Source organism: Cydia splendana, chromosome 7, assembly GCF_910591565.1.
Source record: "Cydia splendana chromosome 7, ilCydSple1.2, whole genome shotgun sequence".
Classification (NCBI taxonomy): domain Eukaryota; kingdom Metazoa; phylum Arthropoda; class Insecta; order Lepidoptera; family Tortricidae; genus Cydia; species Cydia splendana.
The window spans coordinates 8,825,123-8,848,768 of record NC_085966.1 but is presented as its reverse complement, the minus strand read 5'-3'; the positions used below and the strand labels follow the sequence as shown (position 1 = coordinate 8,848,768).

At 37.4% G+C, this 23,646-nt stretch overlaps 2 protein-coding genes and 2 long non-coding RNA genes across 7 annotated transcripts in view; 2 read left to right on the top strand and 2 right to left on the bottom strand.

The window, feature by feature from the left end:
* The window catches only part of LOC134792084 (uncharacterized), a 43,203-nt gene extending 35,506 nt beyond the window's left edge, over nt 1–7,697 (top strand). For all 4 annotated transcript variants that reach the window (XM_063763225.1, XM_063763223.1, XM_063763227.1 and 1 more), the window contains 5 exons: nt 197–315; nt 4,453–4,607; nt 5,917–6,046; nt 6,692–6,873; nt 7,544–7,697. In XM_063763225.1, coding sequence (XP_063619295.1) covers nt 197–315; nt 4,453–4,607; nt 5,917–6,046; nt 6,692–6,873; nt 7,544–7,659 — 702 coding nt within the window. In that variant the 3' untranslated portion in view covers nt 7,660–7,697. The remainder of the gene's footprint in view (nt 1–196; nt 316–4,452; nt 4,608–5,916; nt 6,047–6,691; nt 6,874–7,543) is intronic.
* Nucleotides 7,698–7,703: 6 nt separating this feature from the next.
* The window catches only part of LOC134792107 (uncharacterized), a 74,375-nt gene continuing 58,432 nt past the window's right edge, over nt 7,704–23,646 (top strand). The window contains exons 1-2 of the long non-coding RNA XR_010144393.1: nt 7,704–8,370; nt 8,505–8,715. This is a non-coding gene — a long non-coding RNA (uncharacterized LOC134792107). The remainder of the gene's footprint in view (nt 8,371–8,504; nt 8,716–23,646) is intronic.
* Nucleotides 12,657–14,813, bottom strand: LOC134792482 (uncharacterized). The gene is made up of 2 exons (XR_010144430.1): nt 14,282–14,813; nt 12,657–12,761 (listed from the first exon to the last, which is right to left on the bottom strand). It is a non-coding gene; the product is annotated as an uncharacterized LOC134792482 (long non-coding RNA).
* Nucleotides 17,661–19,449, bottom strand: LOC134792481 (transcription initiation factor TFIID subunit 13). Its single transcript, XM_063763763.1, has 4 exons — nt 19,212–19,449; nt 18,887–19,065; nt 18,302–18,459; nt 17,661–17,715 (listed from the first exon to the last, which is right to left on the bottom strand). The coding sequence occupies exons 1-4, from the start codon at nt 19,251–19,253 to the stop codon at nt 17,702–17,704; spliced, it is 393 nt and encodes a 130-aa protein (XP_063619833.1). The 5' UTR covers nt 19,254–19,449; the 3' UTR covers nt 17,661–17,701.

The window sequence follows — 23,646 nt, the reverse complement described above, 5'->3', positions numbered from 1 at the left end:
ATTGAAATAGTTACAAAGTAACTACATACCTAAAATAAACCAGTTCAGTAAAAAAAAACAGCTACAAAACCGTGTTAGTTATTTTGTCACTTCAGAGTTCTTCACTGCGTTCGACTCATTGAAACATGTCTATATTGTTTGCCTAAGACAGGCTTATTTTAGCTTCTAGTTAATCAGATCCCGTGGCTGTTGTCAGGTGGAGTATGTGTTCCTCGTGGGCGTAGGCGGCGGCGTACCTCACTACACCGACTACGAGCGCCACGTCCGGCTTGGAGACGTCGTGGTGTCCACCCCTGCGGCGGATCTGACTGACAAGTTAGTTACATCCATTATTCATCTCGCAAATATCACTGTGTTTTATGAGCTGTAGGCTACACAAAGCTTCATTGCTCCGCCATTTAAAAAAACTTTCAAACACCGAATCGCTAAACAAGTAATTATCTAACATGTTCTGAGAAATGCTACATGTAGAGGAGAACAGCCCGACATACGAACGAATACGAACTTTGTCCGGCTACGCTTTTTTGCGAATCACGCATGCTCGGTCGACAACCAACACAACATCTTATAAATTGTTTAAATTTTTTATGTTACGTAGATTCAGTTAGAATAATGTGGTAATACCAATGGTTCATTTTTGAATTTTGTACTGACAACTGCGAGTTGAGGAGGTATCAAAGAGGGCATCTCACACCAGCTCTTTCAATTGACCCCCCGCCTTTCTTTCATTTGACCCTCAAGGTTATGGGCAAATTACCTAAACATTATCGAAGATTAGATTAATTATTATTAATTTTTATCTGAACATTGTAAAGCGCATATATAATTATGAAACCACCATCTATTTTGTCATTTTTTAGGTATATACATATATCCAGATAACCTGGCTATAATGAAAACTTCTCACAAAACAAATTAGATGAACTAGAGTGGAAAAAACGGTCAACGACGGTCCAATTGACCCCAGTCTCCCTTAACACCCACTAAACTATTAATCTCACCTTTACAAATACAAACGGATAAATGTGCCATCGGCAGCATTCTAACCAAATAAAATACGTATACTCAATTAAATACTACGTAGGGTAAACCCATTCATCCTTCGAATACCTTATTTTTCTGTCTGTCCGCATTGTCTTATTTCCTTAATATTTTCCTTCATCCGGTGTTATACGCTTGTTATGTAAAAGTTTATCGTTGTAGGTACATAATAAATTATATAGAGGTAAAAACAAAACAAACTCAAGTGAGGAAATGAATTCTTCATATGAGTGAAATATTGCGTTTGAGGAATTTGCCGAACTGATGAAATTTACGTGTTTGGTCACAAATTTTAACCCACAATTTACGTACAGGCAAATTCACGAAACTGTTGGTGAGTGGTATAAATTGCAAACAGACCATAATACTCATATAAAATATTTAATGTAGTGTAGCAAAAAAAAAATAGTTTCCATATAAGTTTTTAAAGTCTCTAAAACGCCGTTTGTTGCGGCAGGTCAACGCGTACTTTTAAACCTACCCATTATTTATTAACTCGAGCAATGTAATGCTTATCTTAGAACGTGTCAAAAACGTAAAAGAACTTGTGTGCTCTTGGCGCAGTAGATACTTTATGCATACCTATGTGGTTATTCAGACATTCTACTTGTGTAAAGATAAAAAAAATTGCAACGTTCAAGAATCATTAGAATCACTACCACATTTGCAATGTCTCACAAGGCAATCATTCTTTATATTTTACTACAGTATAGAATTCACTTTTTTGCTATCAGTACTTGACACCTTTACAATGCTTTGTTGCCAATAAATTAAGTCTATTACGTAGGTTGCCCTGAAAGTTTCGGGAATGGGACACTTAGAAATAACATAATAGAAACAGGCATATAATTTATAAAAATGTAACTCTTTATAAAACTTTTAAGGTATATTCCATTTGGTTGTCATTTGTATTTAAGAATTACTGGCAATTTGAAAATTGTATGTCGAACATTATTTGAATTTTTGGCCAAGTGATTTTTCGGATCATATTTTTAAACGGTTTTCAATATGCCCTCAGCGAACAAATAAAAGTTACAATGGGCTTCTGTTATTTTTTTATGAACTAGAGTTCATCGTACGCTCGTTTGCAGTTAAAATTAAATATGAAAGTCACTTTCATTTTATCCCATGGGTGATCTTAAAGAAGCATGTCATTCCAAAGCGACGTCAAAAATTAAAATCGCATTTGTGCTGTTAATTAAAAAGACTGCCAAAAAAGTTGCATATCGGCAGATTTCGACATTCCTAAATATTCATATGACAACAGTAAAAAAATCTTTTATATATATATATATATGTAAAAAAACTTCAATTCCGTTGGCTACTCCACGAATTTCATACAAAACCACTAAGGCCCCAAAATCGCCATACAAAAAGGACTTTGGGATTATGAGCCGTGTGCATTACAGAATGATTACTTTCAAAAGAAAATTTATATGCGTGGTCAGTTTGAGTTTAAGTATGCATTACAATAAAGATTGACTGTCTAGATGCGACAGTTTTCTCTATTCCCGAAACTTTCAGGGCAACCTACGTAGTAGTGGTAATTTACACACGTTCAAATATATACTCTGTCAAACCATTTCCGTCAGTAGAAAAGAGCGACAAATTTAAAAAATGTAGGCTCTAAGAGTTATTGTCCCATTTTCAGAATATTTTGACAAAGTTGTTTGACCAGCTATAGAACCAGAATTGTAAATGCTTTCAACCAACCTCTTCAGTAATCTTAACAGATTGGCAAAGTGATTCAATTCATTTCACTCGCCCTAACTCTCTTACCATACCTAACAATGAGTAAAACGTCTGGCATGAGTTGCCGGGGAACACCGTGTTACACTATACCATAACAGTTCCAGTGTTAGTCAGTCAGTCACTTGACGTAGATGATGCGTCACAGGCGTCACAGCCAGCAAACTGTTGAACTACAATTCACACCTAGCGATCAATAATACAAGAAGCCAACTCCTTTAATTAGAATGAAACGACCGCTTGGGTTGGTGAGTAAATTAGGTAACCTGAAAGGGCACAAAAGGCAATAGGTATTTATGTAAATGGGCCTGGAGAATACTATTGAGACCCCCGGCTCTAAACTACATAGGATAAAGATGGATGTGTAGTGTATACGTGACGAGTTAGTGTATAGCATAGTCATTTAGTTCTACCTTTGAGGGAAAATTCAACCACGCATTTCATTGCAATTCTGCGCATGACATGCAAAAATCGGGCAAGTGCGAGTCGGACTCGCGCACGAAGGGGTTCCGTACCATATAAAAAAAAAACAAAAAAAAAACGGTCACCCATCCAAGTACTGACCACTCCCGACGTTGCTTAACTTTGGTCAAAAATCACGTTTGTTGTATGGGAGCCCCATTTAAATCTTTATTTTATTCTGTTTTTAGTATTTGTTGTTATAGCGGCAACAGAAATACATCATCTGTGAAAATTTCAACTGTCTAGCTATCACGGTTCGTGAGATACAGCCTGGTGACAGACGGACGGACGGACGGACGGACAGCGAAGTCTTAGTAATAGGGTCCCGTTTTACCCTTTGGGTACGGAACCCTAAAAATGTCGTGAATTACATGAGCTATGGAAAATCACACACTCTTTACTCATTCATACCGAAATAAGCATTCAAAATAAATGTAATATCGATAAATAATTCTGAAAGCTAGTAGGTAGCTGTCCTACCGTACCTGGCATAATAGCCGTAGGTACCCTTTGGAAAATGTCACTCAATTGTTTACTTACGTATTCTTATTCACTCACATTTATAGACAGGTCTATCGCGAATTTACCTTTATTTACCGACGTTTCGACACAGGTTTCACTGGTCGTGGTCGCGGCTAATTCGCGATAGACCCGTCTATAAATGTGAGTTAATATGTTGTTCAAAATGCGAAAGTTTTAAATATTATATTACGTATTCTTGCTCAAAAAATAGGGCAGATGGGGTAGTTCTACCAAAGAATATACAGCAACTGAGATGGAATGCCTAATCGACCCTATTTCTGATGACGTCGGCTTTCGTCATTTATTATGACTACCTAAACGCCTACTCACTAGACAGTAGACACCACATTAATTCATCATAATCTACTTCTCGCTTGGATTTGTCTTTGTCTACCTACTTTTTTAATTTTAGAACGTCATCATGGGCCTTCGAGTCAATTACAGACTATACAAGCAGTGTTAGGTAGGGAGACAACGTTTTTCTTGGCTGTGTAAGCCAATACGGGAGCGGGAAACACGACCACAGGCCTGACAGGTGTAATGTGCCCGTGGCGAGCAGGTGTCGGGCTGACGCTTGGCTCGCTTACTTGCGAGTGTCTTAAACCAAAATTGAATCTAACGTTAGTTTTCTGTTTTTATCACTCAGACGGTTTAAATTTACTATTTTTCCATTCACAGGAGTGTATACGTGTTCTGCGAAAAGGCAGAGCGCAACGAGAAAGGCGGTTGGGACTACGAAGTGAAGCCTTATAAGCCTGACAGTTTCCTACTTCAAGATATCGCACTACGACTGATGCGCTCGCACGCGCCTTGGGACTCCTACGTCAATGAAGGTATAAGGCAACATTTTTAATATACCTAGTCGGAAAACATTGTTTAGTTGACGACCATATAATTATGCGAGTGCAATAGAGATAAGAAGTAAGAACAGGCGGGTCAGTGTACGAAATTTCTCATGGTAATTAAGAGGCCTTCCAATGTAACTTTGTTAATGTTTGAGTTCTGTTTGTAGTAGCGATAGCGGCTACGGAACACAGAGCTTGTCCCGTCATACTCTTGGTTTAATTTTTGTGAGATTTGAGACGTTTATCAGACGTGAACATTCATAGTGTATGCATCGTCACATAACGACTTTTACATTTTCCATGAATGGAACACTTTTCAGTAGGTATAAAATATGAAGGTTGTTCCTGATTCTGAATAGAAAAAGACAGAATTGTGTACCCCAATAATCATACATTTAATATTATTTTTAACCTATATCCGGAAGGATTTCAATTTATATGGGAGGTTAATCCTCGATTTCCTCTTTCAAGGTTTGATACCATATACTTACGGCTATTAAGATAATGAAACTGATTCTTTCACTCACAAATTACATATTAATCTAAAAGGAAACAGGAGGTAAAGGCGTAATTTTAGTACAAGGTATAATAATTAAAACGGTCAGATATATTACGGAAACTGGTTATGAAAGAAGGAACAGAAACATCGGGATTCAACTTCAGAATGTTGAAACAATTTACGCACATGATAAATTCTTGAAAATAACAAGTTCACAAATTCCGAGTTGCAATGAAACAATTTACAATAACAGGTAACAGGAAGTTTAGTGGGTAAATGCACTGGGATTAGTCAATGGAAAGTCATATTGGAAAGTAATCATGTGTCACATCTTTCGTCAAGTTTACGTTTAAAACATTACTGGAGTTTCTAGTTTCCATAGCCTACAGTGTCCACTGAACGTCAGGCGACCATAATGATATGTTAATTATTTACTTAACGACTAAATTATTTTAACACGTGTCAATATTGTAAAGTTGAAATTATTTCAATTGTATAAAGTTGTCTTTTAATTGAATCAAATAATCAATTCAGATAGGTACCTACATGATAGAGATAGGTTGCAGACAAGTTTAGGTCGGTCGAACGTGAATTGTTTATAATATGGCCAATCAAATTTGACAATATACCTACTATGTATTGCTATCATTATTAGATAGCAAAACAGACTACCTGATCCTCGGATCTTAGACTACGTATATGCAGCACCAATATTTTTCTTTCTCAAGGGATCTTAGACCGTAAATTGGGTAACTTGTTTCATAAGAAACCTCAGTAATCCGAATAAAATAATTTCAGGATTGGAACGACTGCGAGGCGTACCGGGGCGCTGGGAAGCGCCTCTTGGCGGCTCAGATCGTCTCACCATGGACGTCGGCAACGGAGCCTTCATAGAGGTCTCACATCCCGCACCCAGCGGCGACCAAGTGTGAGTAACTGTTCTGTTCCTACTGATGCTGGTGTAAGATCTTTTCCAATGGAGCTGTTCGAGGCGCTGTTAGGCGCTCATGGTTCAGACGCCTCACTTCGATATAAGTACGGAGCATTTAGAGCGCATTCCGCTCCTAGCGGCGGCGAATTATGAATGAGCCATTCCGGGGCTGGAGTTGTATGAGCGGTTGTTAGGCGCCTGTTGAAGATTCAGGCTGCCTCACTATCGACGTACGGAGCCTTGTCTCGCACTTCACGCTCATCGCTGGCGGTGGTGAGGGCTGGATCAGCTTGGGGTGTTACAAGAAGACCGTAGTATCGAACCGACCGTGCCGAAGATAGTTTAAACACGCCACTAAGGACGGTGGTAACAGGGCACAACCCCGTCTAAGAACATTGGCAACGGAGCCTTCATCGAGGTCTCCCTCGGATTCGGATACTAATATGAAAACTCAAGTTCAAAATGTTGTACTGTATCGTAGTTTGACAGCTAAAGTGCCTAAACTACCTAAAGCTCACTAAGTTGTCAGGCGTGCGCGGCCTTGAAACTTGTAATTTTCGGAATCTTCAGCAAGAGCCGAGTCGTTAGTGTCGTAACAATAATAGCCTAAATTAGAACATATCCATCTATTACTATTTGCAGAGACCGCGGCGGGCTGCGCGTGCACTGCGCGCCGGTGGCGGGCGGGCGCGCGGTGGCGTGCTCGGGCGAGGCGCGCGCGGCCTTCGCGGCGCATGCGCGCGCGCAGGCCTACGACTGCGAGCTCGACGCCGTGCTCGACTCCGTCAAGGGCAACAGGAAGGACTGCTTCGTGTCCATCAGAGGTCAGTGTCAGTCACAGACGAGCCATCCTCCAGACTGAGCATAGTAGCTCTACCGCCTCTGCCACAAATACGGTAGTTTTACTCCATTTTCGAGACGAAAGTGTCTTTGTGTGACGTCCGTGTCTTTGAACGGACCAATCACGGCACGTGACCTCGCTCACCTCGTCCCCCGCACCCCCGTATTTTTGGCAGCATCGGTTTCATAAAATAATTGCTCTAAACTCCGTCTAGAGGACTCCTAGTCTATGGTATCAGTAGACACAAACCTTTATTCCGTACGTTTTTTTTTGTATATCAGGACAAACATAAATTTAAACCCTCTTGTAGCAGAAAAAATATTGTGCCAAAAATTTGATAATTTTTCGTGGTTCTTAATTTCTATGTTGGCTATTTTGTGCGTTGTTCCTTAACAGCGCGTAATGTTAAAAATACAAATTGGATTTTTTACATAGTCACCTGAAAGTTTGACACAACGTCATAGTATAAACACAGAGTTGTGGGACTGTTCGTACTCGTACTTTAGTTATTTAAGTAGATTTAATCACCTAAATAACTCTATTTATGAAACGTGTATTAGCTATATTTTGTAAAAAAAATGTTTGTACTAAAAGAAACTTATTCCAGACTGAATGAAAAGTTGTTCTATTTTAACATGTTGACATTATTACAGGTATATCGGACTACCGCGACGGCACGCGCGGCAAGGACTGGCAGCCGCACGCGGCGCTGGCCGCCGCCGCCGTCATGAAGGCCATAGTTGCCGCCATGGACCCGCCGACGGACTAACCTAACCTCTACGATGAATAATATATATACCCATAAGGCTATTGCACCAATCACAACTGACGAACTTATTATTCTGCAGTTCTATCAAATTTCCCGTGAAATGCAATTTCGCGAACGTTCTTACGGTGATAGACGGTTTGGCGCAACCGAATCATAATAATCATACCCGCTTTTCTTTATAAAGCCTAGCATACGGTCACGCCGTAGAATGTTGTAAATGCATGAACGATTGTGCGTCTTTACATTACATGAATCCTGGCAAGGTCGCCATGTGAGGGCGTTTACTTTCTGTTTTTTTAAATTGTATAAACTAAAGCATTATTGTTAGGATTAACGCTAGTAGATAGGTAATCCTATTTCATCACTGCCCTAGTAATAAATTATATCTAGAGGCGCTTCCTTCACTGACTGAATGTTTACATTACCTTTCTAGTATTTATTGACATTCCCATAATATACCCCGAAATAAGGTATGATAGATCAAAATCTGATAGACATTCACACTATGCCTAAAATTATAAGCCATCTACTTAAGATAGTTTTGTCTAGATTAGAATTATATTGATGACTATAAAGATTCAAGAAAATTGACTTTAGTCTTTAGACTAGTAAATTAATTTACAGGATTACTTGCCTTAAATTTGGCTGTTATGAAAATTTACATATAAAATGTTTTATCTGATCGAGGATCTTTGAATGTGGACTGTGAAAGTCCAAGTTACTCCTAAGCCGAATAGCAGTATCTCAAAAACAAATGACGTTGAAAATTGAATTTTCAGATAAATAATGTAAGGTATATGTTTGCATAAAACTTTTATTTGAGATACCGCTAATTGACTAAGCAGGGCAGAGTAGTAAATTGTATACATTTTTCAGTGAGATTTCGTAGATTGGAGAATCAAGACTCCATTTTAAGTATATTTATTGTGACGAGGCAGGTACTGCTGTTGCCATAAGAGTGTGTCAAATGTACAGCTCAAGTTGGAACTTCCCCTTTATTGCCAAAAACCTATTAATAATTTGCTCCGTACTTTCTGGTCAGCTAATGGTGATAGAGTACAGACAGTCAAGTTAAATATGGGTGCACAAATAATCTAAAAAATATGTCCCGTAGCTCTTATGTCAGCGAATTAAGAACTATGGGACATATTTTTGAGTAAGTTTTCTACACCCATATTTTTACACTTGACTGTACACACTCCGTAGTTGCTGATAATAAAGAGTTCAGGTGATTATTTCTCCACTTTCTATTGGCACGGTTAGTTGATTAACATAATTTTATACATGTTAAAGCAAAGAGAAACCGTGCAAGTTAAAGTTTAATTTTGTACTAAGAATAATATGCCTCTCTATATGCATAATTTGATTGTAAAATGATCATTATTTGTACTATTGACCATTTAATTTATCTCGTTAACATAATATTGTCTTGAAATACTTCGCAAAGTTACGTTTTACAATTTACATTGTCACAAATAATTATGACAATAGTAGTGAAAGAGTTTACAAAACTATGTTACCAAAGGTAAATAAAATTATGTATTGCAAGGTAAGACCTGTAAAATCCATATTTAATATATTGAGTAAATATTTAATAGATTGTTCCGTTTATAGAGGTAGGATAGCTAGTTTACCTTTTATTATAGGACTTAAGGTCACAAGCACAATATTATACAGGTTGAAATGTAATGGTTTTTGAGTATTAACACATTTAGCACCATGCGTATACACCTTACCCGAATATCACATTGATTAGATTAGATGGGAATCCGTACGTCGCTCCGGTGTGTGGGCGAGACGGCGTTATGCATATGTATACAGGGTGGAAAGGCACGACGATCCTTTCCGGAAATGGGAGATAGTTTAGCCTAAGCTCTATATTTTCTCCATAGAAACTATGTTAATATGGGCAACCGTTTCTAAATTATGGCCTTTTAAACATCCATGCAAAAAACTACTTTGTTCTAACCGAGTTCTAACCCTAACAGGTGACAGGGTCAATGAACTTACTTGTAAACAATCAGTATACGACAGGAAATTATGCTAATTTGTTGCCATCTAACCATTTATAGGTCTGCTTACAACACGGTAAGAATCGTTGCAGGATTTTCGCTTTCTTAGTGGAAACTTGTTCAATACTTGAATGAAGTATTATGTTATTCCTTAATATTAATAATACTATCCACAACATTGTTTACAACGACAGTTCAAATGGTGACATTGACAACCACTCAAAAGTACGCAATCGTCTTATAAATATCTCTGGTTTCCTTGACTGATAAAAAGGTTTTAGTTTCTTAACACGTTTCACAAAATTATTTTCGAATAATTGGAAACTATCTAAAATAATAAAAAAATACAAGTAGGTTGTGTTAGAGGCACCAAATGTACATGCAAAACAGAACATTAGAATAAATCAAGAATAAATACTTTTTCAATACCAAACTAACAAACCTTCTTGCGTGGTAGGAAATCTTAGAGAATATAACCAACGGAGACGCCATGTCTAAAATTTTCGGTACAAAATAGTCTGCCGTTTTTTGCGGGGGAGGGGCACATCAAATGTATAGGTACGTCATGTCAGATAAACGTCAGTCCATACATATGGTTGACAAGTTGTTGACCATTGGCCGCCTATTTTCGACAGAGGGGAACGCCTGTTAATGGCGGCTCCATTGTTAATTACTCCGAGTAGGAAATAGACAAAACGTCTGATGTTTGGAATTAATTTTCATTGAACTTTACTTATTTAATGTCATATTCGTCAAATAAAAATGCCGTTGTTAGATGCTCGTGGCTATTTAAATTTGTGGTGCTGTGTAAAAGATATGGTGTACCAAACGGAATGTGAAACTGCGGACGAAATGAGACGAAGGCTAATTGGTGCTTTCTGCGGAGGACAATCTGCGGAGGAAAAATGACGAAGAGCATACACTATCGCATGTGCATCGACATACTCGGGCACGGGCTGCGGCGGCGTTGTAAGACACGGAGGTACATTTGAACACCGTATGTGAAGAGAAGATAGTGTTAAATATTGGCAAAAAGTAATTATCTAAGAAAGTAATAAAATTGTTTGTAATATTTTTGCATTCATTTGATTTATCTGACATTTATGCGTCATTCATACATCATTGCGATTCTGTCAACGATCGGAAAAAAGTGTAAAGTCCCGAGCTTTCCCGACGGAGATCCTTAATCTATAGCCGTGATGTGCACATGCTATAAGGGTTGTCACCACAGTTAAAAAGTAGTAAATTTGCAATTTTTTTTTTACTCAACTAACGATTCTTACCATTACCAATCGTCTCTGTATCACTTAAACGACCTAATACTTCCGGGAAGGATCGTCGTGCCTTTCCACCCTGTATATGATGACCCGCTCGCACATGCGGCATGCGAATCCGCATCCAATGTAAAGATCGCCCTAACTAAGCTCCCAATAATGAATATTTGTTGTTGGTTCGGCAACGCACGTGTAACTACACTAGCGTTGCAAGACTTGCAAGCGTCCATAGGCTACGGTGGCTGCTTAACATCAGGCTGGCGGCACGCTTGTTTGCCACCGTCGTGGTATTCAAAAAAATACCCACACGCCTTGGTCAGTGGTGGTGAATGAGTTAATATTATTCATTACGATAACATTACTGTTTCAGAGCTTAATCTTCGTTAGGATTCTTAACTGTAGATGTGATTACTGCCCGCCATAATGGCCTGTGTTAAAAACCATATGCCTAATTAAATAATATTTAAACAAGTTGTGAAGTAAATTATTAATAACCAAAGTTAAGTACATGGCTGTTTCGTTTAATAAACCAGGTCTAGTCGCCTGAATTGTGAAAACCTTTTTGAAATTATTTATATCTACATATAAGTATCACTGTTGTTTGACACATTGCATAGTTTAAATAGAATTACAGTTTACGCAGTTTACTTGCATACGAATAGATTTACTTGAACATGTATTAGTTATTTATTAGACTAGTTAAGATTGCATTGTCTTGAAGCCATTTTACAATTTTTTTATGTAATTTTGTGAAATAACCCCTATTTAAACAGCTCTATATTATTACCGTACACGGCGAGAAGAACTTGATAACTCGAGATATTTTATTGAAGAAATTTGAACTTAAAATAAAATATAATAACATAAAGTTCAAATTTCTTCAATTTTTTCTCGCCATTTATCAACTTCTTCCCGCCGTGTACGATTTATTTCATTGCCTACTTTGGTTACATGGTAGAATTAATTTTCATTTTTATTTGCAGTATTGTCAGCTAGGGTAAATCTACCCGTCATTGGCACCGCTATAAAATGATTAGCCTAATTTTAAGGCAAAATTTGTATCATTTGGGTACTCAATGTCTGGTATCATTGATGCCAATCAATTGGTTTGACGATGTGTTTGTATAATTTAAATGTTTGTTTGTATATTTGTGTTATCCATAATTACCTATATCTACCTGTAATTTTATCATGTGTTATTTTGTTTTGTAATGAACGCACAAATAAATGAATTCGAACTATGTCTGAATCTCATTTTTCGCTCTCTCAAGACTAGCGCTCATAATCTACTTATATGTGGCTTTTAATCACAGAAGGGTCCTTATGCTTCCAGTGCAATTCTTCCAAGGTCCTTTTTACCTGAAATTCCAACAGAAATTCTGATTAAAAGGTCCTTATTGCACATGAAGTATAAAAGGACCCTTCTCTGGTAGAAAGCCACATCATTCTTCCTTGCGTTATCCCGGCATTTTGCCACGGCTCATGGGAGCCTGGGATCCGCTTGACAACTAATCCCAAGAATTGACGTAGGAACTAGTTTTTACGAAAGCGACTGTCATCTGAACTTCCAAACCAGAGGAAAGTATAGGCCTTATAGGGATTAGTCCGGTTTCCTCACGATGTTTTCCTTCACCGGAAAGCAACTGGTAAATATCAAATGCTAATATGAAAGCCACATATGTAGGTATAGTATAACAAAGAAACAACAAAGTGAATGTACAAAATACTTTATTATTACTCGTATTATTTGCTATGCTAACTGGCTTATCTTATTATACCCTCTTGCTTCAATTTCAGCGTAACAGCTGATATTTATCTGAAACAAATAAAAATAAATATATAGGGGAGAATGAGTACAGTCGCCCAAATCTTTGCTTGTATTACTCGCACACAGTATACATAGTATCATCGCACATCCTCACAGAGTGCCCTTGCCCAATGCGTACTCGTGACCTAATCCTGGGCGGACACATTTTGCGCCCGGAGGAGGTAAAGTCTCTCGAGACCAAAAAGATCCTGCAGCTGTTTGAAGTTGCAGGTTTGGATTGTGAGTTGTAGTAGGTAGCGATCACAATAGATCAGGAATGGTCGCAGTGATACACAGGCTTTGGCGCCTTATATAGCCCCTAAAAAGAAGAAGATCATCGCCCACACTGGTAACTAACAATACGTAAACCTTATTGCAACTAAATAAGGTCCACAAATGGTCTTTTAAAAGTGTTGTTACTGTTGTTAGTAATCGCGCTTAACACTTTCGCAACCAGGCAAAATTTCAAACAATACCCCAGAAACCGACAGTACTCGCTAGTCGGGCAACGACGTGCAACTCAATGCCGCACGCCGCGAACCCGCTAGTCGGGCAAGCAGCGGACGCTCAGGGCTGTGCCAAGTAACTTTCGTATAAGTACGTGGATAAAATTAAATCTACTGTCTCATCTGTTTAGGCTCCCCGTTTTGTTCTTCTCCTAATTCTAACTCCTATTGATACATACCCGTGTATTCAATTTCACGTAACCAACTAATAAGAATTTTTATTTTGTAATCGCATTAGGTAAAGTAAATAAAAATACAAAGTGAAGTAATAAAATATAATAATCAACTGTACCAACTTTTCGACCACATAATAATCAGAAGACTTACAATTTTTTCTGTTAGTGGCAGTGGCAGCCCTGAGGTAGTGAAGATGCAATGCTTGCCCGCCTGTCGGGCACTTCGGCGTCGCGTGTAGGTTTATAGCTCTTGCCCGACTAGCGGGTATGCCGGCATCTGAGTAAAGTTTACGAGTGCCCGAGAGTCGGGTACGCGGTGTCGAATGTGTTAAGAGGTTGCCGCTTAAGGTGCAGTAGGTTCACTAGGTTCAGAAAAAGATTTTTAAAAAGTCGTAGCATAATACGGCTGCCATAAATTTCATTAGCAATCTTGAGGCCTCTCTCTAGGGACTTCAGCGATTCAAATCCTGAATTTTTGACTTTCGCTGTATAGAAAAAAAAAGCACGAACATATGTATACCTATGGACTTTAAAAATTATGATAAATTTTGCACAAAATGTACGTGGTGTAAAATGCGCTTTGTAGAGAAAAGCGCCAATGAAGAGAGAACCTGCCTAGCGAGTCGCTGGCAGTGAATGTGTTAAAAGTGACGTTGATGTACCTAGAGATAAACCTATAAATAATATATAAATACTCGAGACAGTACAGCGCGCTAAGGTCATCTAATAAACATTTTTGTGTGTATACAATTGTGCATACAATTTACGGTATGCGAAATTATAAAATAAATATATGTATGTAATTATATTAGGTCACATATAAAAAAGGGATTTTTACAATACTCACATTACATAACTATTAATCACATCTTGATTCTTCATTCTGAAAAAGAAAGGAATTAAATTAATATCACTTAGTTAACAGGTATCAACCCTCTGAACGCCAAAACCCCTGGCTTCGTGAGTTTTTGTATCTATAGCCTCAGAAATGCTATGCGCTGTCATTATATTGTAAGAATGGTGTTGGCGTGTGCATGTCATTTTTGGTTATTATAATTGGCGGTCACAAGGTTAAATACCATTTGTAGGTATGACAGCACGAGACAAGAAGGAAATGGGAGTTTTAGGTACCATTTCATAAACAAACAACCATTGGAATAAAGCAATGTGGGAACGTTAATAAAACTTAATTTATCTATGAATCCTAAGATAATGAGATAAACCATTATGGCAGAGGCATGGTAAATGGTTATATATAAACGTTTATATGCTTTTTTTTAACACAACTCTCCCATCGCTGACATGAAATGCATATTGTGGATATCTTTGATTGCCGCCTGTAACGCCTGTTCATTCGCCAGCGAGAGATTTTTCTAAAGAACCTGTGACGCAATGTAATAGGGGTCATACTCGTACACACACTGAGAGAAAAATCACCACCAGGAATTAATAAACAGTTCTGTACTGGGGGAAAAAATGAAGTTTTAGTAGTAATCATGGAAGTTTCACTATTTCTGTAAAATTTATTTATTTCTACAAACAGCTCAGTAATACTAAATTTAATTTCAGCAAACAGACTTTAGTAATCCATTTACTATCCATTAAACAAAGTTCAGTATTTGTTACAATCCATTTTTATTACTACTAAAATTCTCCGATTTTTACTAGTAAAGTTTGTGATTTTTGGAAAAAAGCATCTGTGATTTCAAGTTATGATTTTAGTAAATGTCTCACTTACATAGTTTTGTAATATCTAAAAAACGAGTTCGCGGGAATAACATTACCCCATTTAAAATAACAATTCAGTTGTTACTATAGCGACATTACAAAGTTTACTGGTATTTAGTAGATAGACTTGTTGTGTTTATGTTCATTGTTGTACCAATCACTAAACGAGTTTTGTAATACCAACACAGCTACTTGCTACGTTCATTTGGTTAGAGTTAGTATTGTGTCGGATGTCGGGCGGGCGTGTCTCGTGTCTTCTTTGTTTAAAACATACTTAAGTTAAATAATAAATTTAGGATATATTGTGGGCCATGGACATATTAACCCGCGACCTACTGTGTAGTTGGGGTCTACAGGAATATATTGTTCTGCAACTTCGAGCTAGCTGTTGTTATTCTAGTGATAATGACATCAAAGGTAAATCTAAACTGTTTGCAATTCCAACCTCCCTAGCACAGGTGCGCCGCGAGAGCATGTTGCGCGCGTAATAACTACTAGTCTCTTTCTGACTGTATGAATAAGAAAGGAATGGGTAGAATATCTCGACAGGCTTTTATAGTGCCTCTTTAGTACAGAGATATACTACCAAATGCTTTTTTATTCATACAGACAGAAATAGAGACGGGTAGCTACCACGCGCGCGACATGCTCTCGCGGCGCCCGTTTGCTAGGGGCGGAGGAATTGCAAACAGTTTAGTTTTTGCCTGTGACGTCATTATCTCTAGAATAACAACAGCTAGCTTGGAATCGCAGTACAGTTTAGTAAAACCTATGACGTCATCGTCTCTGATATTGCTAAAGCACGCTTAGAATTACAAAACGGTTAGTTTTCACCCATGACGTCATCACCTCCGATATTGCTAAAGCACCTCTCGGAATAACAAAACCAAATTTCTGAAATTACTCTAGCATACTTCAAATTACAAATATAGAAGTTGTATTTCCTACTAAATGGAAATTGCAAAAGTCAATTTGTTCCTATTAGTTGACTCTCCTTGTCCCCGGATTAAGTTTTATTTTTGTAATTCTAAGTATGTTTTTGTTAGTTTTTTCTCTCAGTGCAGTTTAGGTTCTTATTTTTCTTTCCCGTGTTGGTGGTAAATCGATGCCCGCAATTCTTGTTCGGCACAAACTATTCGGGTCGGTTTTGGGCGAAATTAGTCCCAACTTTATAAAGCTCTATTAGAGCCTAGTTTGTTTGATGTGTATGACAAAAATAGGTACCTATGAAGGTTGGTACTATAAAGGTGCTTCTTCGCACTCTCCATGTGCATAGGCAATTATTAATGTGAATGCGCCCATTCCCAATGTTTACCTATAGAGGTACCTACGTAATTTTTTAATAAATTCTGACAGACAAGAGGACTGATAACTTCTATACAAACTAGCATATGCTGGGATTTGATGTGATGGATGGCTGACTGGTATTCATTCATATAAAAAAAGATATGTACCTACAGTAATTACCTATGTTTTTTATAATTCTTAATTCATACATAATAAGTGCTACAAGTGCGAAACTAATGTTATTTAATATTGCACAACATTAACTACAAACGTGTCGTTAGGCGGGTCCACATAGAGCGAGTCGCCTCGCGAGCAAACTGCCACGCAAGCAGTACGGTCTGTGAAGTCATGTCTCGTCCGAGGAGGCATCCTAACCGCGCATTTGCCTCCGGCGTGGTACGTATTTACAGTCCGAGCTACTTCGCGCGTTGCTCACAAGGTGGCTATTCTCAAAAAATTGTACCAATTTGTTGGTTGACAATATTTAATGTGCTGTGTTTCATAAAGATACAAAGCCTATTGCATAGTAAAATACAAGCTAAAACTACAAAAATAAAATACAAGCTTACATAAAATACAAGCTAATTATACCTATTATTATTTTATTTTGCTATAGGCCCCAGAAATCATCCTTATTGCCAACATATATAGGTACAAAGTGGTATAATATTTTACCTGAGAATGTCACACACTGTGTTTTAGGGATATTTAGAACCCTTAGTGCTATTTGGAACTAGGTATGTTAAGTTTTGTGTCTTAATATTTTACAAATTTACACAATGGCGACTGTTAGAACAAAATGCTTTACAAAAGAGTACTATTTGGTCTAATAATTACAATTGTGTAAAATATGCAAATATGACTCATGATTCCAAATAATTTCATGGGCCTGTTTTATAAAAACTTGTCACTTCTATTTTTTTTGTTGTAGTTTTTATTGAAAAAACTTCTACTTGTATTACAAGATACAAGCTTCCATGAACCAGGCCATTGGTGTTCTAGTCGCATGAGGTGGTATTCCCATGTTAGTTTACACTTATTATCAATAAAGTAACTCTGAGAATGCCTATTTTTGAAATACTAAATCCAGTATTATGTTATGGACATTCTTAAAGTTAATTGTACAATCTAATCTATGAACAATGCAACATAACATTAGTAGGACATGCAAACACATAAGCATTGCATCAATAATAAATTATACGTATTACTTGCATCAGCCTTAGAAGCTGTCTCTTGTTCGCCATCATCATTATTGTTGGTCTTCTATAAGGTTACAAAATTGCGCAATAAAAACAAACATCAAAAAGGTACTTAAAAAAACTAGTCAATTGCAACCAAAAAAAAAAACATTATCAGAACATCCACACCAAAAGTACCTAAGTATGCCAAAGATTGCATGGTAAAAAGTTACTAAAAACGCATTTAACTGATTTGCCCACCCGCATTGGGCCAGCGTGGTTAGTCCAAGCCCTCTTCTGCATGAGGGGCGGCCTGTGGGACGTATTTAGGCTGAATTATTATTTATTATAACCGATTTGCAAGACTGAAGTGATCCAATGATAGGTATAGCTATATTATTGCCGAAATTCGGGAGAGAACATTGCATACCTGACAAATCGAGACTGGTTTTGCTGAAGTACCCACATATTTCAATACATTACAGACCTCGTAAGTACTCGTACTCCGTGACCAAAGTTTTCAACAGAGCACTAAACAGCAATAATTGGGATGCTTCATTGGATACTTTTGTTGTGGTTGTTAATGTATTAATTCAAATAAGCCAAAACAACAAAATTTCATCAGAATATTGTTTTTCAGCAACAATTTTACTAGTGATGGGCTTACTTACCAACATATTTAACTTCGTCAAAAGCTTTCCTAGCTTTCTTCAGTTCTTCATTCATAGTAAGGAGGTCCTTGACCCTGGCATATTTCCTTTGATCTTTCCGTACTAAGAATATAATATCTTCCACTTGGACCCTCCCTGTTCTTCCTACCTCCATTGCTCTGTAAGATCAGGTGATTTGCTAAATAATGAGAAATTTAATGTTTAAATTTATTAATATAGCGACACATGAGGATCACGCACACCCAAACTAAACAATTAATCCATGATTTTAACGCATTGAAAACTGACAAATGGTGAATTCCCATTCGTCCCCGCCAGGAACAGATGGGAATTTTTATAATAAGATTTAATCTTAATCGTTTGTATGCCTTTGTGAAAAAATTGCTACTGAATTAATAACCTTGAGTTTGTTAGTTACAATCCAAATTGTGGGTATGAAAGGTTAATAAAGTGAGTTTCAAACTTATTAATAATGTTTTTCCATATTTTATTATTATTAAGTAAGGAAACTGATGTATGGAGCACTCTAAGCTTACTTATTTATGTATGACAGTGTGGACAATGCAAATAGTTAATAATTCTTACCTGTGCGTGGTTTCCGTAATAAATTCAATAACCAAATCCTCCAAAAAGTCCACACTCTCCGTGTAAGGATTCTGGTCGTCCCCAAACCCGTACATCATGCAACGCAGCTCTTTGCTGAAGAGTCTCTTCCGGCCAGAGCCTGTTGAACCCAGTTGCTGCTCGGTTTCATCATCATCAAACTGTAAACATGTCATACATACAATAATATTGTTTAACCAACAATAAATGATCAGTAGACATCAAGTAGGTATGAAGTTCAAAACAACTTAATTCCTTTGTGAAAATTGACACCAGTTATTCATATAACATAACCATAATATCTAACCTGGTCGAAATTTTCAGGAGCATCAGGAGTAGGCGTAGCCATTTTAATAAAATATGATTGTGATAAGTCTTTTTCAAAAGGAACTTTTTCTGTACACTTTTTGTTTATCTTCGAGGCCTTTCTATAACAACAACTGTTGTCTGTGTATCGTCGAAAGTCTTTCTTCTTTGATATATTTTGTTTTAGCTAATTAAGTAGGTTGTTCTTTTACAAGCCTAGCTACAACAAAGTAGGTACGCTTTTCAATAATTATTTGCTATAGCTTTAGCTTAAGTTAACTTATTTGAGCGACGTCGACTTCGATGGACCACACATAATGACGGTTTGGCGATTGACTGACGTTTTAGACGTTTATGCGTTTTTGACACTAGACTTTTTTTTTTTTTTTTTTTTTATGGCATCGCGCTCCTGGCGCATTCAGCCAGACGAGTAAAGCAGGGTAACGGAATTAAAGGATTACATTAAAACGGATAAGACGGAATTTTGGAAAAGGATCAGGAAAGGGTAAATTATTATATAGGCAGTTAAAGTTTAATATTATGACGTGAAATAAATGAATACAATGATTTAAATATATATGGAGAAGAATCATTAATATACAGGAGTGTTGTAATCAAAGAATATAATACTCACTAGGAGAAGAACGATAACTCCATACAAAAAAATGTCCCTTTCAAAAGTTCGTTTATACTACTAGCGCTCTGGTAGGATACCATTGTAATTAGAATTGACAACTCGTTTAGCCTAGCGGGTATTGGCAGTAATCCAGTTCAGGAAGCTAATGGTCCTGGGTTCGAATCCCGGAGAGGGAATTTCTTTTTGTATTTTTTCTTTTTTGTTGGGGTCAGGTTTTTAAGAGCCCATCAACATGCACACTAGCGCCACTACTGAATACATTAAACTAGTTTTTATGTTACTGGATTCGTCAATCTACCCGTCCAAAGTTAAAATGGCCGTTTTTGTTTTGAGCACATAGATCGACGAATCCAGCAACTTAAATACTAGTTTGATGTATTCAAAAGGTACTTAAATACACAATACAGTCCGTAGCGGCCCCTTTTTTAAATTTAAATAATCACGATTATTTAGCAGTGGCGCTAGTGTGCACGTTGTTGGGCTCTTAAATTAGCATATCACAAATAAATAAAAAAATACGTTAAAAGATAATGATTAGGTACTATATTTAGAAATTCGTCAAATATAAAAGGTAACAAAAAGTTACGTATTAAGATATAAATATTTTCATTCCTATTAGCATTACTGTATATATACTGCGTCAAGCAAATCTTGTCAGTAGAAAAAGGCGGCAAATTTGAAAAATGTAGGCGCGAAGGGATATCGTCCCATAGAAAATTCGAATTTCGCGCCTTTTTTTACTGACAGGATTTGCTTGACCAGCTATATGTTAGGAGTAATACATATGAATACATACATTGATATGGCAAATGGTTACAAGTTGTTATTACATCTATCCGGTTATCGGACATTTTCTGCTTCACAGCTCCGCGCGGCGTTCTTGATCACCGGGAAACTAGTCTGGATATGCGGCAGATACGTGCCCTTTGAGCTTTTTCCAAGAAATCATATGACGGCCCAGGATTATAATATATTATTATCTCACGCTCAAGCCATCAATTTGATTGATTCAATTTCTAAAACAAAATAGTCACAAATTAAACAATATAAACTAACTTCCTAATTACTAACGTCGCTAATTCCTAGGGTCTAAATTTACCAGCTCAAACAATGTGAAGTTTTACATCTATGATGAATTTTGATTATAATTTCGGACGCGATATAACGTCCGCGGGTTTACGGGGATAGTAAGATTAAATTATTATATTTGAATTTGGTAATTTAGTACGCTCATTTTTATTTAAATATTAATATATTTCTTACCTTGAAATTATCGCTGTTTCTGGTTTCCACACACACATTAGGGCTTTTCATAATCCGGATAAGAATTGTTGATAAAGTCGCCATTCCCGGATACAGCAAGGAAGGAAGAGAGACAACGGTTTAATTTTAACTAAGTCTGTGCGAAGACGCATTTAGATATGTTGCTCGTACATATGAATAGTTTTTATTTTAAAAATTAATAGGAACCTAAATAAATATATTTCAAGTGAATAAATCGTTTTATATGAAAACTGATATGATATTTTTGCGTTAAATTACTTTACTGACAGCATTGACATTACAGACTTTTGTAATGACCTATGTTCTTACCGGACAGGCCCAAATCAAGGCCTATCAAAGAGGCCTATTGACAAAGTTTTTTTTTTAATTTTATTAAGGAGGGTAGAGGCACGTCTACCCTTCGTCATTGATATAGAATAAGAACTGGATACCCAATCAGCCGCAAAAAATGGCCCCGCAAAAGTAAAGCCCCTGCTACACGGCAGCCGACAAGCCTACTAACCGTCTGACCTAGGTCTGTCCTTGGTGTGTGGGTCCGTCTGAGTTGTCTGGCTAGACGGTGGCAAACCACAGTGTGTTCAGAACTCGCGGACAGACAACACGTATTGCAAGCGCACAAAATGGCCCCTAACCTTTCAGAAAGTTGGCGTGGCATTAGTACCTACTCAGTGGCGTATGGCCCTAAGGGCTGCGTATGCCACCCCTGGCGGATTGCATTTTGTTTTTCTTCCTTCACTTCTGGGGCGGCAAAACTTATTGGCCGGGGCGCCAAATTTCATAACCTACCTACTCATACTAGTGCAATGACAAAAAAATAAGTTTTTGGCAAAAAAATAATATTTGGTACAAGCTTTTATCGCTGACTGTACTTTTCTTTCCAGAGGCATCTAATACAGTATTTTTAGGAATGACATATTTATTATACAACTGTTGACAACCAATTATGAGCCTTGTAGCTTGAAATAAATGAATTTTATTTTATTTTATTTTTTAATACTCGTCGAGACAATTCTAAAAACCCCAAACACAATTAGGTCGCGTTGTTCTATCACAGGGTTCCTATGGCCACCTCCTGTCTCCATCATCAGATCAGCTCTATGGTACCATAATAATGCATTGTCACCCGACTTATATATGTATGCAAATTTTCAGCTCCATCGGAAACTAGAAAGTGGGTCTAAATTAACTTGCAAGATTTGACCCATAATAACATATTTACATACTTACATTAGGTATATTGCAAGTTAATAAAAAGTTTGTAAAAAAAGAAAAGGGTATATGAATGAAACGCTGGCTCAAAAAACGGCATTTGTTGAATCATTTCAACTTAATGAATTCGCTGGACTACGCTACGGGGACATACATAACTTTCTGAGAATGAAGAGGAAAGTATTTGATGAATTATTAGAAATGCTACTGAGTACCCATGGCACGGCTATTAACCACACGAGCGCACACGGCGCGTCCTTCAAGCGAAATGGCTTAGTGCGGTCGGCGTCGGGCGGCTACACGGTTCCGGACCGACCGCTCAGACCGCGGTCGCTGGCGCGCGCTCGCATGCCAAGGGCGTCCGGAGGTCAAACGAAATTTTGTTGGTAACAACTGTCTACACGGTCCGGGACAGACCAAGGCCACGCGGTTTGGGGGCTTGTCGGCTGCCGTGTAGCAGGGGCTTTACGTTAAAACAGATCACGCGTTACTTTTTCGTTTAGTCTTGTATGGACCGCTCAAATGTGAAGTTGTCAACAATGTCGTAAAATGGTCGTAAAAATATGCAAAAACAACAATGATAAAACGAGGAAGAAGCATGGAATGTATTTCTTTCGGTTAGTTCTTTGGATAGCATTACATAATTTATGTAATCTGGTGGTAATTTCATGATTTTGAATAAATTATTTTGTTAGTACCAAAGAATAAGGGATGTGAAGGAACAAAAATCTAATGAGTCGATGTGAGGCCAATACTTTTTTATTTTTATATGGAATTCGTAAGATATAATATTATGTTTAAATTCAAGATTTCCAAGAAAACCTATGCGACGTGCAGAGTGGACTGCTATTATAGCAAGAGATAGGGGTGATGCAGTTTTAAACAAGGCAAAACGGCAGTTGTGTGTTCGGCGCATTTCCCTGTTTCCGACATATACACGACCAATAAGGGCTTACATCGACTATAGTGTAAATAACATTATTTGCGGTATTTGACGTCTGTCACTCACAACAGCAATACTACGTAAAATGTTTTGCACATCGAAATCACAAAGGAAAACAACTGCACTGCGAACGTTTACGTTCTACGTCTTTTTTTTTTTAATTTTAGGGTTGGCCGGACACCACCGTTATGAATCGGTAGTCGTCTAAGTAAATCGATATGAATTTTTCATTTTTCTTTTAATAAAAATAAGGAAAAGGTGGATAATTAACTGTAAATATGGATATATTTATCGTCACTTAACAGACAACAAATTTGACACAGAAATAAACTTTAAAATAGATCCCCAGTTAGTTTCAATTTT